Source organism: Trematomus bernacchii, unplaced genomic scaffold (genome assembly GCF_902827165.1).
Source record: "Trematomus bernacchii unplaced genomic scaffold, fTreBer1.1, whole genome shotgun sequence".
Classification (NCBI taxonomy): Eukaryota; Metazoa; Chordata; class Actinopteri; order Perciformes; family Nototheniidae; genus Trematomus; species Trematomus bernacchii.
The window spans coordinates 17716833-17732841 of NW_022987720.1; the positions used below are offsets into that span (position 1 = coordinate 17716833).

At 41.4% G+C, this 16009-nt stretch overlaps 2 protein-coding genes across 2 annotated transcripts in view; one reads left to right on the forward strand and one right to left on the reverse strand.

Moving 5' to 3' along the window:
• The first annotated feature begins 2861 nt into the window (after nucleotides 1-2861).
• The window catches only part of tbcd (tubulin folding cofactor D), a 28377-nt gene continuing 15229 nt past the window's right edge, over nucleotides 2862-16009 (forward strand). Inside the window, exons 1-14 of the mRNA XM_034142850.1 lie at nucleotides 2862-3342; nucleotides 3433-3483; nucleotides 3567-3664; nucleotides 4041-4142; nucleotides 4284-4430; nucleotides 5443-5498; nucleotides 6824-6956; nucleotides 7753-7798; nucleotides 8547-8679; nucleotides 8944-9077; nucleotides 9168-9228; nucleotides 9354-9428; nucleotides 9612-9706; nucleotides 15153-15309. Coding sequence (XP_033998741.1) covers nucleotides 3165-3342; nucleotides 3433-3483; nucleotides 3567-3664; nucleotides 4041-4142; nucleotides 4284-4430; nucleotides 5443-5498; nucleotides 6824-6956; nucleotides 7753-7798; nucleotides 8547-8679; nucleotides 8944-9077; nucleotides 9168-9228; nucleotides 9354-9428; nucleotides 9612-9706; nucleotides 15153-15309 — 1466 coding nt within the window. The 5' untranslated portion in view covers nucleotides 2862-3164. The remainder of the gene's footprint in view (nucleotides 3343-3432; nucleotides 3484-3566; nucleotides 3665-4040; nucleotides 4143-4283; nucleotides 4431-5442; nucleotides 5499-6823; nucleotides 6957-7752; nucleotides 7799-8546; nucleotides 8680-8943; nucleotides 9078-9167; nucleotides 9229-9353; nucleotides 9429-9611; nucleotides 9707-15152; nucleotides 15310-16009) is intronic.
• znf750 (zinc finger protein 750) lies at nucleotides 10198-14054 on the reverse strand. Its single transcript, XM_034142851.1, is given in 4 exon segments — nucleotides 10198-11031; nucleotides 11146-11348; nucleotides 11350-12432; nucleotides 13891-14054. Coding segments are annotated over 3 exon segments (1809 nt in total). The 5' UTR covers nucleotides 12412-12432; nucleotides 13891-14054; the 3' UTR covers nucleotides 10198-10487.

Consider the following 16009-nt stretch of genomic DNA (forward strand, 5'->3'; position numbering starts at 1 on the left):
GCTGCGCCCATGTCAGTGCTTTTCCCGGCTGCTCTCAGCGTAACATCAGTCTTATCATGGCGTCGGTACAGCGGTATATTTTATATACATATATATTTTTAACTGTTGTTATAGAAGAGTGTGACGGCCCCAGGGCCTTTGTCTTACGATGGGGTGGAGCTGAAGAGGCTAATCAGCACGATCACGGACACCTCCGGACACAGTCTCTCTCCAAAGCGGCTGCAGGAAGACTAACTCTGCGATCCTCTCAACCACCTGTCTCTGCATTTACCACAATAAATGTGCCGTGGTTTTGTAAACTCGTGTATGTCTCCTTGTCTTTCCGTTGTGGCCTACGAGCTACTCTCATAACAAAGAGTAAGTTATTTTTACCCGTTATAAACTACTACTGTTTGATGAGAAATCAAATCATGGTTTGCTATATATGAATTCAGGGAAGAAAGGATAGGCCTACTAAGTATTTCCATTAAACTTTATTTTAGAAATGTACAAAATGAACATAAATATACATATATACACGGTATATCATCCATTCCTCCTCCTCGCATCTTGCCTGCGCACAGTCGGTGCGGTGCCTTTTAGCACCCTCAGTAGTAGTAGAATCCCTTCCCCGTCATGGATTGTCCGCCAGGATCTGGCTGGACGAAATCAAATGCAAATCACAAAATATTAGAGAAACTTAGTTGTTTTAGATTCGTTAGTAGTAGTTGTGTAATGAACAGCTTGCCTGCTAATATGCTAACCTAGCTTTGTTTACCTTGGTAGCTAACACGATATGAACGTTAGCTTGGAGGAAAGGCAACTATAATGCAGTGTAATAAAACTACTATGAACAAAAGCTAGTGGTTCATATTAGGCTAGCAATAACGTGTTTATAATTGCAATCGTATACGGGTATTCTGCTACGTTCGGTCATACAATGTAACTTGCATGAATACATTGTTTTGCGCTAGCATACAGCTAGCCTCGTTAGCTACATGCAGTATATGTACGGTCACAATGTACGGTAAATCACAGTACAGTATACTGTATGAGTATTCCGTGTGTGTGACTGCAGACATTCTCCTGCCATGACAAACATGTAAGGCCATCTGCTGACATTGTAGTTGATATATTTAAACGCTAGCAACGTAGCATCACAAAAATGTTTTTCTGACCAAAACTAGCTCTAGCTCCGTGTGTTAGATCGCTACGCCAGCTATAATGTAATTACGTTTCGCGACTGACCGGCAAATCACCCGGAGTATACTGTCAATAGGTATTTTGTGTGTGAATGCAGACATTCTCCTGCTATGAGATACATGTATGCAAGGCCATCTGCTGATATTAGAGTTGATATATGGAAACTCTAGCAACTTAGTTAGCACAGTTAGCACTGTGTCAATGGCTTAGCAGTCCAACACAGTTTACACATTTAAACAGTCTTGTTTGATAAATACACAAATAACAATGCAAACTTACAGGTTGTATACCCAGATCTTCCCCTGCTCCAAACGGTCCAAACAAGCTGTGCATATCCGGCCTCAAACTGGGCAATGTTTTGGAAGCTTTCGTCTGTGAAATGCCGGTTCTTCGAACCTCTGGAGGAGGAACACGCCGCTGCTGGTGTGGCCATAGCTCTTCGGGATTGGTCCATTTCGTTCCGGGTACGGCATGACATCAGGCGGTACCCGGAACTAAATGGAAGACTCAAATGGGCAGTGACGTATCTCCAACGAGGCGTTTTGGGGAGGTATTTTCTGTGTTAGAGTTTTACTCGCTACAGGGTGTACTTTGAGGGTTTTGACTCTGCACACCGTTTACATGCATAAAAACCTTCATAACACACAAGGGGACGGGTAATAACCGGAAAAGCATGACATGGGAGCTTTAAAGTATAAAGGCAGGCTACGAGTACCGGGTATTTAAGATCGTTTTTGAGTTATAATTATATATGCCTAGAAGTTTCAAGTTGGTCCAAAGCTCTATATGCTTCTTTAGTCTGCTGCTAGCTTTTTCTTAATTCTTCTTAAGTATTATTTAACATTGCCTGCATACGATCAATTGAATTGATCATATTCCCAGAGTTTGCAATGCTTTATACTTTGTCAATATCATTATAGTCTGACTGTTGATACATGCAGACTGAAGCATTCACTAGAAAATCTGTATTTTAATAGACTCTTGCAATATTATATGTCCACTGCTAAACCAATAATTAATCCTTGGATGAACCAAATGCTTAGCTCTGAGCTGCTGTATTTGTTATCCACCTGATAATGAAAGGTATTAAAGTTGACTGTAACACTTTCCTCTTACTCGTCATAAAGAGCTCTTCTTACTGTCTGTTGGACCAGCGCCACCAGAATCAACTATATCTCCTCTCCCAGGCTGTTTTTCACTGTCTTGTCTAGTCTCCTAGCAAATGCACGTATTAACATAAACCAAACATAATCAATAAAATATGAAGAATAACATCTAAGATATCAACGCCTGAAACATGTAGGCTAGTTTGCTTTTCATTGATTTAAATAGCAAGAAAAAGTGGGATGCAGACGGCAGTGAAAAATGACAAATGACAAATGACATCCAACCACAAGTGTAACCTGTCGGTATGTAAACATCCCTCAGAAGGATGAAATCACATTGACAAGGCCGGGGAAAGGAGGATTTTGTTCATATAATTAAGAAAACTGGGATTAAAACGTTTTCCCCTTATAACACGGCTTGGCGACCGGCTGTATCGATTCAAAGGAAAAGTAATACACTTCCTCAAGACCACAAAGGTCAAGAACAATGACGTTTCTACACCGATGAGAGGCAGCAATACACCAACGTGTGTCTACTCTGCCGGAAATAAACCAAAGAAGAAGCATTTCTGGGGCGGGGCGCGAGTTTGTGTTTGACTGCGTACATCACAACAGAAGAGCTGAAGACTAATGACTGGGTTTAGTTTAATGCTATTAAATTCATTTTTTGTGTAGTCTTTTTTCACGCCATTACCGTCTATCCAAGTCCGTGTCGTAGCTATTTGAGTTCAATACATTACATCGTTTCTCAAGCAATTTTGTATGCCAAACGTGTTACTTTTGCTTGTGTTGAATGCTAATAGTAGCTAGCTAAGTGTGTTAGAACCGTTATAACGCTAACGTTAGCCTCTGCATCAACGTGAGAAGTCTGACAGGATGGCCTCATCGGAGACAGACAGTGGGTGTCCCGGTGGTGAAGAAGGAGAGTCTTTTGTAAAACTGTGCGTGTTGGAGGGCTTCAGTGATAGCAGCGAGACCAAAGCTCTCATCGCCAGCCTGCCTGAGGTCCACGGGGACATGAAGACAATAGAGCGCGCCACAGAGAAGTTCTTAGGTGAGACAGGCATCCACAGACAACATGAAGCATAGCATGTCATTTTAACCGTGGCTTGTTCGCAATTCCTCACACTGTTTCCTCCTACAGTGACAATGGACAGATACCAAGAGCAGCCTCATCTCCTGGACCCTCACTTGGGTAACGTGCACTGTGATGACAGCACACACACAATCTATATAGAAGAATATATTTATGATAACATATTTCATACTTTGTTTCAGAATGGATGGTTAACATGATGCTGGAGTTTGTGAGGAGTGATACGTCCCCGCCTTCATTAGTTCATTTGAGTTTCAAGTTTCTCTACATCATCTGTAAGGTCAGTGTTCACATTGGCGGTGTCTTCACTACTATGTCAGTGAAAACCCACCAGACTGCACTAAAGAGAAGAATATAAACAGAATTGTGTTTATTGTTTGAATTCAAAAGGCTGAATTGTGTCATTTGTTTGCTATCAGAAATGGTTTACAGTGTTTCCCACAGATCTGAAATATACTTGGGGGGTGGTGGTAGCGGGGACGTGCCTTTGTGACGTGCAACAACATTAACATTAACCTTTCTGTTGGTCGCTTGTTAGCAGACCCTTCACGCGATGGCAGAGCGAATAGGTACAGGCAGGGCCCATAGTGGTAGCCCTATAGTTTATATATATATGACATTCATGGCAATTGCGTAATGTATCTTTTTCTTGGCAGGTCAGAGGCTATAAAATCTTCATGCAGCTTTTGCCCCATGAAGTGGCAGATGTCCATCCAGTACTGGACCTGCTGTCCAGGCAGGATCCCAAAGACACTGCGGTAACACTGATATTATTTCTCATGGGGAATTTTACAACCACACCTCTCTGCATTGACCTCCTATTTGGTTGAATGTATAATCTTTTTGTTGTTGGCTTTTTCAACTATTTAACATTAGTGTGTTTTCCATACTTTTTCCAGACTTGGGAAACTCGCTACATGTTGTTGTTGTGGCTTTCCATGACCTGCCTCATACCCTTTGACCTTTGTCGTCTGGATGGTCATCTGGATTCAGACGGCGGCAAGGCCAAAGAGTCCACCATGGACCGTATTCTAGCTATTGCAAAGGCAAGTAAAGTATAGCAAATTATTTTGGTGTTGTTTAGCAGTTTTGTGTAAGAGATATAGATCTGTATCAGTGTGCAATATCGGGGCGTACCTCAATGTGGGCGGAGCTCTACGTTTGACTCAGTCACCCTTGTTGGGGCACACTCCAAATTGCAAATTTACCCAAAGGCACCACCTGCTGGCGATGCGTGCAACACATTCACACATGCCATTACGGCACAAAGGTAACATATTATACATTATATTATTATAACATCAACAACTAGCTAGTGTGCAGGGCTGGACTGGCCATCTGGCATACCAGGCACTTTCCCGGTGGGCAGACACAACTTAAAGACGCCCGTTCAGGTAGACCTGCCAATTGTTTTCATATTTTTTGTTAATTTATGCTGGGCTGGCCAAATCACACAATCTGTCACCTCCCCTTTGGGCTCCTGCGTCATCATTAAATTGTGCATCGACAAAAAGTTTGAGTGAGAAATCAAGAAGTCAAAGTGTAAAGGAGGCGCAGAGAAACTGCGGGCGAAGAAAAAGAAGGCCCTTCATGCAGATGCTGCCGATTGTGTAAAAGTGACACACATGTTTGCTGCAGGTGCAGGGCCATCTACAGCTGGACGCTGTTGGTGGTGAGGAGAATGAGAATAGGGAGAGAGATCAGGTCGAGAGAGAGTAAGCTGAAGTTAAGAAAATAGGTTGGCCACCTGGTTCAACAACATGTTGTGAGAGGTGACGAGGTTATGATACTCTATAATTTGGGACCCCATTAATATCCCTTGATGAAGCACTTTCTAATAAGACAAATCTTAAAAGACAATCATTTGGTAACAGCTAGTAAGCTGGCTCTTTTGGGTTTTTCCTTATGAGCTAAAAGCCAGTATTTAATACAAAAATCTGTCAAGAAGATCTACATCTCTGTGAGTGATGACGCTGTTGCGATTGTGATGTGGCGGATCTAGTGTTAAGAATGTTATCATCTTGTGCAGTCATGTTTTCATACCGTATTCTTTTCCAGTCCTATCTTCTGGTCTCTGACAGCTCCAGAGATGCAGCGTGTGTACTGGTATCAAAGTAAGTGCTCAACCCCCTCCTATTAACGATAACCTTGTATTTTGATTTTGTGGTTTTATTCAAATTTGTATAACCTTTGAACAAATTGAATAATAATGCTCCTTACAAAAGAAAAGTTCAAGTTTTTCAATTCAGCAGTTTTTTGTTGTTGTTTAAAAGTCACATTTATTTTCAATAGCTTCCATGTCATGTGGCCCAATGACTCCTCCTCAATGCAGCATTGTGTTATTACCACACAAGAGTGGGACACACCTCTTTGATATGATTTTAGACCACCTTCTATTTTACACATATTTCTTTGTAAAAGAAATCTGCAGTTTGTCATGAAAACTGTTCGATTTAAAAAAAAAAATAACTTCAATATACATACATGGCCAAATACATATGTAATTTTTCCACGGGGCAAAGATGGTCAATATTATTAAACAGGTGAATACTGCACAGGCCAATATTTAGTTAAAAATGATATATTATGCCACTGTTTAGGTCATTTTGAATGCTGCAATGTTCAAAAAAGCCTTAATTATTCTAATACTATCTGCCTGAATATAGTTGTCTCTTTAAGGCCCTCTCAATGAAAGAAATGACAACAAACCAGTGTTATCAAGTATGGAGAAAGAAACTGATCACACAGAACTTTGGGTGTATCTCACGACAAAGTCCTTGTAAACTAATAATCAGGTACAAATAGCAAATAAGTGTCACAGGATAGACTTCGGACTGCAAGAGAACTGCATCAGTGTCACTAATGTCTCAGTCATTGTGTCTGTGAATCCAGACGGCTGTAAGTAACTGACTAACACTCTCCTGCTGGCAGCTCTTACACTTATTACATATCATTTAGTCTTGGACAACAAAGAAACTGAGCAGGTTTTCTTAGACTTGCTGTGTGATGAGAGTCTTCAACTCAGATAAATTGATGTAGCCATCCACCTCCATGTTTTTTCTTTTACTTCATGTTTACAATTGCCATGAAGTGTACATAAACCAAAAGCTTTAAAATACAAAACAAAAGAAAAAACATCAACATTCCTGTTGTTTTTTTAAATAAAAAATCTTGTTGCATACATGGTGAACATACACAATGTCTACTGTATGTCTATTAGGAAAGCCTGTGTCAACCATGACCAAAAACTGGTGTTATTATTAAAAAAATATGGCAACTTGCAGTAAAGACAAGGTACAATATAGAGTTATTAGGTCATTAACTGTAATTAGTTTTCCAGTCAATAGAGGGCATTGTTGTTCTTTCCGCGTCTTCACTGGTGTCTGCATTTGTTTACCCACAAGAGACCTTTTTTTGTCTTATGTACGTGACTGTACAGGTTCATGACACGCCCTGATGTCAAAATGAAGCGCCTTGGAGACTTTTTGGACTATAGCCTGACCACCATAACCCAAACTAATGAGCTGTCACCGTTAGGCATTGGGATGCTGGATGGTGCGCTGCAGTCTCTGGTAAACACACACACTCCCCTATCCCACTCAAACCTGCATGTATTCATGACTGCCTGTGTGTGTATATTAAAAGCCAGTGTAATCTGTGTTCACCACTGTATTAAAGCCTGCAGGTGATAGTTTACAAGAGCTGACATGACTGGTATGCCTCACACAATGCCTCATGTGGTTTTGGCAGGTGTGTAATGCACCTGCTGCGTGTGTGCGATCTGCTGTTTCAAGTCACCTGCGTCAGTTTTATCCACTGCTTTAAGCCAAACGGTTCTTTATCAAATGACAACAACATTGAGGGGACTTTGAACGAAGGGGTTTTAATTAACTCCTTTTCCACTGGAAGACTCTTAGATACACCTGTTCTCACTATAAATCTTTATCAATCACTTCCTAACTAAGGTAAAGTTATGCAGCCCTCAAGCAAGAACATTACAGTCATGTCCTTGGCACATAAACTTGCATGACATGTTTTAGAAAGAGTGTGTTTGTACTTACTCTGTGATGTGAAGCTGCTCCCTGCCTATGTGGTGCTTAGGGCGTTTAAAACTGGCTGGTGTGTTCAGTCAACAAGCTTCGGGACCCTTGCTTGTTTGTTTGTGTTTGTAGATTCAGCGTAAAGTGCTGCAAAGAATCAAGACATTCCAAAAAATAATATTAACTTACACGCATTGGTTTTTGAGATAATAATAATGTGTGTTTTGTCAGTGCAACAATCATTGCGTGATGCTGCAAGTGTTAGTGCAATCATGGTTCCCCTTCAGTATCTGGAATTGATTTGGTCATCTTTTTAATGTCCACCTAGGGGAAGCTTTTCAAACATGGAAAAAGAGATGACCTCCTGCAGTATGGTAGGTTTTCTTTCCCCTGTTAATACATTCAGCAAGTAATGAAATAATTGTTGCATTTGTAGCTTTTGGTCAGTTTTGCTTGTGGTAACATCATTATTTGTTGTTACAGATCATTATCTAAATGTCCTTTGCCAAAGGGGAGATATTTGAATGCAGGATATGTTCATTTTTAGTATGAAAACAGAGCATTTCCATACATAAATATATAAGCTTTCCAATGCACATTTCTAACTCTCTTAGGTAGAGACTGTTCAGTCATAGCTGACATGTGAACCTGGTCAAAAGCAGTTGGGTGTTGTTAAGTTACCTGGAAATAGGTGGTAACATTCAAAATGTTGTCAAAATCACAACATAGCCTCCTACAATTTATGTAATCGCAGAAGTCACAATACTTGTTAAAGGGAACTGTGTGTCTTAAGAAAACACTCTTTGTTTGGTACAAATCCTCTCAAAAATCATAATAATGTCAAAATGATTTGCAAATATTTTACCAAATGCAACTTCAAGCTTTAAGTGTTTGTCTTTACAAATTATTGTGTCCTACCTGTGATATAAAAAACACTGTTAATATGAATAATTCAGAGTTGTCAGCATAATGAGATGAGTCACATTTATCTGTTTATGCCTCTAGCAGGATACCTTTAAAAATATCAAATGTATGTACATATATATAATGTATTCCTTAGTATATTAATCAATGTATTTCTTATAAAAGTGTTGACACTTTTGATGTCTTTATTGGTTTCAGCTCCTACGATAATGCAGTGTCTGGAGAAGAAACATCTTTCGGAGAGCAACCAGGCCAAGCTGCGGAAGCAGGGCGTCAAACTCACCCAGAGGCTCGGCCTCACCTTCCTGAAGCCACGTCTGGCTGCTTGGAGGTCAGTCATAAGAACAGCTAATTATATCCAACATTGTGAAAACTATGCTTCCTACTAAAATAAGCTGTCACAATCTTTATCTGTCCAACACATCGATGCAGAATTCCAATATGTATGTGTACAGATTAGAACATCTTGTTAAACCTTAAGCATGCATAACAGCAATTGAAATAATATTGTTAATAACAAAACAATCCAATTATGGGTCTTTTGTAGCACCAAGTTAAGTACCTTAAAAAAGGTTTATATCCATGTTTTCTTCAGGTACCAGAGAGGCAACCGCTCCCTTGCAGCAAACCTGTCCGCCTCCCAATCTGCCACGGCTGCCACTCCTGAAGTGGAGATACAAGAACTGGAGGAAGACTATGATATTCCTGAGGAAGTGGAGACGGTTATTGGTCAGTTTCAGGCTCCACTCTTTTCTAAAAGTGTTTTATTGCACTACCTCTGCTAAGGAAATCTAATCTGAATCATATTTCTCTTTACAGAGTATCTGCTGGTGGGACTGAAAGATAAGGAAACAATTGTGCGCTGGTCTGCAGCGAAGGGGTAACAATCTGAGTGAAAAGTTGTCCTTGTTGCTTTTAGTTTTAGTTTTTATTTGTATTCAAAAACATCTCCGGGCAAAAGAGTTTCAGCGTTGCAATAATTATCCTTTCTATTCACTCCCTCAGAATTGGGAGGGTGACTGGGAGGCTTCCCAAGGAGCTGGCAGATGAGGTGGTTGGATCAGTGCTGGACTGCTTCAGGTAGGCTCCTGCTGGGGGCACATTGGCTCTCCATCAGTCACACTATGCCATCCATCATTTCTTTATATGTTTATTTTATTTTTCTCAAAGCACCTGTCACACAGGGACACATTTTCATGCTCCTTTAACTAATTAAGTTTATACTTTGAGTTTGTAATGCTATGCTGTGTTGTGTGTTTCCAGTTTCCAGGAAACTGACAATGCTTGGCATGGAGGCTGCCTGGCACTGGCAGAGCTTGGCAGGAGAGGCCTGCTGCTGCCTTCAAGGCTTACTGATGGTATGTGACAACATCTAACACTGACAATGTTATCCTAAGATACTCTTACAGGACTGTTGTGCGCTGGTAGTGCTGCACGGAAAAGTTGGAAGCTTCAGAGTAGTATAACATCGACATTCAGAATCTTTATCAACATCTGAATGATTACTATAAAATATATTTTTATTCTGTTTGAAACTTAAAATGAACTTACAATATTGCTGCCGAATTTCAGATAGAAAGTAGGCTACATTAAATTATTATTAGTTTTATACTTTTAGGCGAAAGATTTCAGTGGTGGCTGCATAGTAGTGATTCGAGTTTGGGTAAGCTTACTAGAAAAAACACTCACACGCAACAGAGCTCAGTCCACCACATAGTTATGTTGATGAAACTACCAAGTTAAATATATTGTTTTGATAAAGAAATGTTTTTACTCTTGTTATTCGACTAAGCACTTTATTCAAATGAAGGATTTTCTTGCAGTCTGTTTTCATTTAATGACGACACCATCAAATATGACTTCTTTATTTATTCAACATATTGACATTTACAGTACATCCCCACATTTCATTGTCACATTGTCAACATTGCAAAGAATGTCCAGGTTTAAATATAAACAGCCCTTATAAAAGTTTAGTTTTATATATACAATATATGCAAATAATCTTTACATTTAACAATTATTTTAATGTTGAACTTGTGGCACTGCAATATACATTTTATACATTTTCAATCATTTGATCTTTGTCAGTTGATGCTTGTTGTGGCGAAAGTGACCAAATATGATAAGAGTCAGTGTTCAGCAGCAGCGAGGCCTCCTCCTGAGAGCCCGCCCTGATGCTTTTGCCCTCTTGGTGGCTTTATGGCACTTGCTCTCAGCCTCACTGCGGTTTGCTCTTTTCTTGCTTGTTGTTTTAGCCTCAGTTATGTGTTTGCTTTTCTTTGGAGAGCAAGAGCTGTCTGAGTCCTCTGAGGGCCTTTCTGTAGTGCTGAATTTGCATGAAGAGGCAACAGAGCTAGCAATGGCTAGTTGACACAGTGCCAGTGCTGCAGTCTGCCTCTGGTCACATGGCTCTTCGTCCAGCTCAGTGTCTGGCCTCTGCTGAAGATCTTCAGAAGTGCTCGGGGCAGAGATGGGAACAGGACTGCTATACGAAGCTCGTAGGCTGAGGTTCAGAGGTAACTCTTCCCCCTTTAGTGTCTGATTGTCTGACCACCTCAATCTGTGGTCTGTAGGCTCTTTGTCCTGGTTCCTCGTTGAGAGGTTGAGGGGGGCCAGGTCTTCTCTGTTGTCCTCTTCATCTTGGGGTGGTGTAGAGGAATATCTGCTGCTCTCAGCTAATCTGAAAGAGACCAGACAAAATAAAGAATGAAAGGACTGACTACCATACATTACCACATTTAAAGAACAATAAACTGTTGCCCAATCACACAAAGAAAGACAGATTTGTACATACCCTCCATCCACATTAATGTGTTTCAACTGCAGTAAGCTTTCTGCAGACTCTTCGTGCCGTTGGTCACAGTTGAAGGGTTGCACGGCTGTAGCTGTTGGTCCTAGTCGGGTTGTTGTCTGTGAGTCTCCCTTGTTGGTGTAATGTGGGGCCTCTGCGTCTCTCTGGATGTTGTGTGTTGGACAAGGCCTGTCGGGGGACCCCAAAGGCTGAACAGCCCTCTTTAGGACTCAGCCTTGTTTCCTTGTCTCCCCTTTGCCCGTGGTTGCTCCCCTCTTCTGTAGATGTGTTGAGGATGTTGGTACTGGGCTGTGAATGCATGTATAAATCATAATCCTTTGGCCCTGGGGCCGGGCCATACAGATCCAAAGGAAGATATCTTGATTCCCTTATATGCATGGAGAGCTCATGGGGTCTGTACAGAGTATAATGCAGAGGGGGGCCCGGGTGAATAGGGAGGCAGTATCTGTTTAGGTACGAGGGAAAGAGAGAAGTGTAATGTGGGGCAATAGGTTGTGGAACCACAGGCCTTTGGGGATTGATCAACTCTGGCCGGAAAGAAGAAGAATTTGGCTCACTCGCAGGGTGGTTAGCTGGGAGGTAGTATGGAGGATACAGGGGTCGGTCATGAAGGAGATAAGGAGAGTATTCAGGAACCATGGGAGGGGGGAATGGTTTTAGGGGAATGGAGGATGAAAGCGTACCCCATGGGAAGCCTGGGTGGCTGAAAGTGGGAGCAGCAGCTTGTGAATCCTCTGACTGTGGCACAGACGACTCGAAGGCTTCTGCTCCGTCACTTTTGGGTGTGACGGGGTAGAAGGCAGAAGGGCGTGGCAGAGACATGCCCTCAGTGTTCTCCTTGTTCCCTCCCTCTGTTTCTGTATTTGATATTGTCCCACTCTGGTTTTCCTTATTGACCGCACTGTCACACCCAACATCTACTTCTTCTGTGTCTGTGTTCTCAGCCTTTTTCTCATTTTCCTGTTTGTCAGGACTATTGTTCTCAGCTGCTGGCACGGGGCTTGGGCAGTCCTTAGATTTGGCAGGGACTCCCTTTACTACAGCCTTGACCTGTCGGGCTGTCTGTCCATTTTTCTGCGACATCAGGGAGATGGAGTTTTTACACAAGTTGTATTTCATGTGGTTGAAGAGATGGGACTTTTCGTTGCAGGTGAAAGGACACTGGAAACACTGGTACTTGTAAGGCTTGCCTGGCGGTCGGGGAATGTAGTGGGGCCTTTTTGGCTTCCGTTCCTGAGCAGTCTCCATCTTTATTCTAACGGCTGTTATCTGATAGAAAAATAAACGCATTACAGTTAAGGAATTAGTAGAAGTTCAGGTTTTTAAAGGTTCCTCTAGTCGCATACTGTAAGCTGCTAGGGACTCTGTAAAGAATCTCATGAATCATTGCAGCTTTTGCAGCAGATTCTCACTGAGCTGACTGCCATCCGGCTGTTGGAGTCGTTTGACTGGTTCAGGTGGGGAGTTTCTCTCTTTGGAACGTTTTTTTTGGAACTGCTTGCGCCAACAAAAATCTCTATCTGCACAAAACACTGCACCCTCAGGCTAATGTATTTCCACAACTGTTACTTCACAGTGGACTGGACCCCGAAGATAAATAATTAAATATGAAAACTCGTCCACTGTATGCAAAAGTGTACCGACCTTTTTGCAGGGGTGCACTCCTGTCTCTGTATGGTTTTGGTTCATTGACGGCGGCTTACTGACACCTCTACAATACCTGCCTGTTCACCTGACTATTTGTTTTGATATCGCTCATTTGCCCTGTATTGTTAGAGCTGCTAAAGCACCAGGCAGGCAGGTGTTGGGCAGACGTGGTGCTTACTAACGCAGACCTCAAGGGCATGACAAGACTTGATTTCTCTATCAACCCAACTCAACTCTTTGCTGTCGGCGTGGGAACCACAAGCCACCTGCTTCCCATGACTACACCTGCGGGATGCACTCGATTCCCAAATCATCTTTTCATGAGCTCACTAGCGCTGTAGATGCATGAGAATGAGCTGTTCTTTAATAATTGTAAGTGTAAAGCAGTAATTGTAGAAAGCCTTTTCAAGGAAATAACAGTGAAGTAAACTTGATCTGAAACACTGCAGGCTCGCCTTCAATGAAACATCACCTAAAGCTGTGAGTTAAGTGTAGCTGGGTGCCGCGTCGAGGAACCTGCTTGTCATGCGCTGTCGCAAGAAGTTGTCACTCAAGTTTCTGTCCAACTGTTGTAGCATGCAAAGCCACTCCTTTCTTAAGAACTAAATTCATTTGAAAATCCATTTTTAACATCGTATGATTCTCACTTTGAAAATATTAAGCCAGGAACCTTTTATTATTCTGTCATAAACATATTTTATTGGTTGTTTTGAGCTCAGATGATGATTTTCTTTTTTCACTGAGAGTCTGTTTTAATTTTAAAAAGTAGTTAATCCAACTAATTCATCTTACAAAGTATATTTAACTTATTGAGAGGTCTGCAGAGGCCAGGTGCTTTAAGCATTTCCTGTGCATCAGTCATTGCAGTTCAAGTTAGAGCTCATTTAAATCAATAGGTAACAGGTGCATACGTAGCTTATAGCTTCCCTTAATATTACAAACTACATAGTCAATAGTACTTTTTTAAATAGACATGTCCTATAACACAGAACAGTGTTCCGGCTTTGGCCGACTGCTACAAATGTAACTCAATGCAGCTTCCTTTTTAATTAAGGGAGAATTTAAATAAACTCAAATTACCTGCTCTGGTTGTAGCAACAGTGTCGTCTCCTGAGTGTTCAGCCTGCAGAGAGCTGCTGCACCGTCCGCAGCCAGCGTTAGTCAGGATGTCTCTCCTATACGTGCTAAAAGTTCAGAGTATGTGTGTGATGAAGCATGTGTGTGCTGTTCTTGTTAATGCTAGTTGTGTGGTGAGTTTCTCTCTCTAAGATGTTGTCTCACCAGTGGGCGGGGCTTCAGCTCCAACAGCAGGGCCCTCAGGCAACACCGATGTACCTGATATTAGTCCAGCCTCGAGCGATGATTTACATGATGGGGTGGGGTGGGGGCTCTCACTCCTTCGACCACTTAAGTGCCTTATCTCTGTCTTTTGTGGAAATGACCACACAGGCATCATTTCTGTCAATAACGTGTTACGCTCGACACATGTAGATAACATTTAGCTGAACTTGGTCAATTAGAGCAGTGTTCAAAGAAGTGTTACACATCTAAAACTTGACTTGAACTTAACTGAGATGACTTTATTACTAACCACTTATTATATATACCACTGATTATAATTGACACCTGTTATTTCAGACTTTCACTCCATTATTTGCTCAAGTTAAAATGTGTTCATGTGGAAAGGGAACAAACATAAAACCAGTTGGATTTGGTATGAACACAAACTCTACATGGGTTGAGATGTATCGGGCTGAACACTAATAGGAACCGGGTGCCATGCTTCACAATTGAAATAGTAACACCAATGGCTAAAAAGCTGGCCAAGTTTTTATACCCTGTCCGCCAGAATTGAACCTCTGTGATTGGAGGACTGGACTGCCTGCCGCTCCAATCAGGCTCCCTCAGAAGCTAACCAGGAAGTGGTATGGATATGGGTATGGGTATGGGTATGGGTATGGGTATGGGTATGGGTATGGGTATGGGTATGGGTATGGGTATGGGTATGGGCTTCAAGTGGCCCATCTCACTTCAGGAACCACACTTCCTACTTAGCATAAATCACACCAAATAGGTTATAAATATGCAAAGTGCCAGTACTGGCTGTACCATCAGGAGAAAAAAAGGACTTAATCTTTAGTAAATAAATTGAGCACACATAATCTATAATGCAGCTAGTTGTTACTGGTTTCAGTTCAATGATTTTGATTAATCAATGATGTTTAAATTGTGACATGAACTCACCACAAAGATTGCAAACGGTATATGTAATATGTTTTTGACATTTGTATTTCTTATTCTTAAAATCAAACCACGTTTCTGTTTCTGTTGTCTACTTGCAGTTGTGCCACTCATTGTCAAATCCCTGACCTACGAGGAAAAGCGAGGAGCGTGCAGCGTGGGTTCCAATGTGCGAGACGCTGCCTGCTACGTGTGCTGGTCCTTCGCCCGGGCTTATGAACCCAAGGAGCTCGAGCCTTATGTGACTCAGATTTCCAGGTAACCTCCCTCTCCTTGCTATGAAAACTTCACAGGTATAAAACCACACCAATGACATATTTATATCCGTCAAGTTCACCCTTTTCGTGACATGAAGGTGAAACTTGTGATGAAAAAGTGGCTGAAATGAATATTAATACTGATTTCATTAATTGCTGCTGCTGTTAGTTTATAGTGCAAACACATTTCCTCCTTATGTATGTTTTATCACGTATATTTTTTTGAGCATTATTCACATTAGCATAACATCACAGGTACATGTTAATTATCCCATAACAATATCCCTTCTCTGTACTGACGAAGATAACTGGGAGTTGCAGCCCATAAAGAGCTTTTTACATTAAGCCTACTATCAGGGGAAACGCATCAATATGTACATACTGTGAATGTGTTCCTAACCTGTATTCAAAACCGCTAAAATCAAGAGGAGAGAGAGAAACGTTTTGTAAGTCAGTGAGATTTCAATAGGAGCACTTGATTTTAAATTAACATTTTGAATTGCCAAGAAGTTGCATGGTTTGCCTCTGAGCAGTTATTTACTGCTTAATTAAACCAGTTTTCAATCATACATGTCCCCACACAACCAGCAGATATATGGGTGTGCTACTTTCGGGCCTACATATTGAATTAGGCTTCAGTAGGTTATATTTTCACAAGGAAGTGAAGTGGTTAACACAATTGTCTGAAGGTAATTCATAGA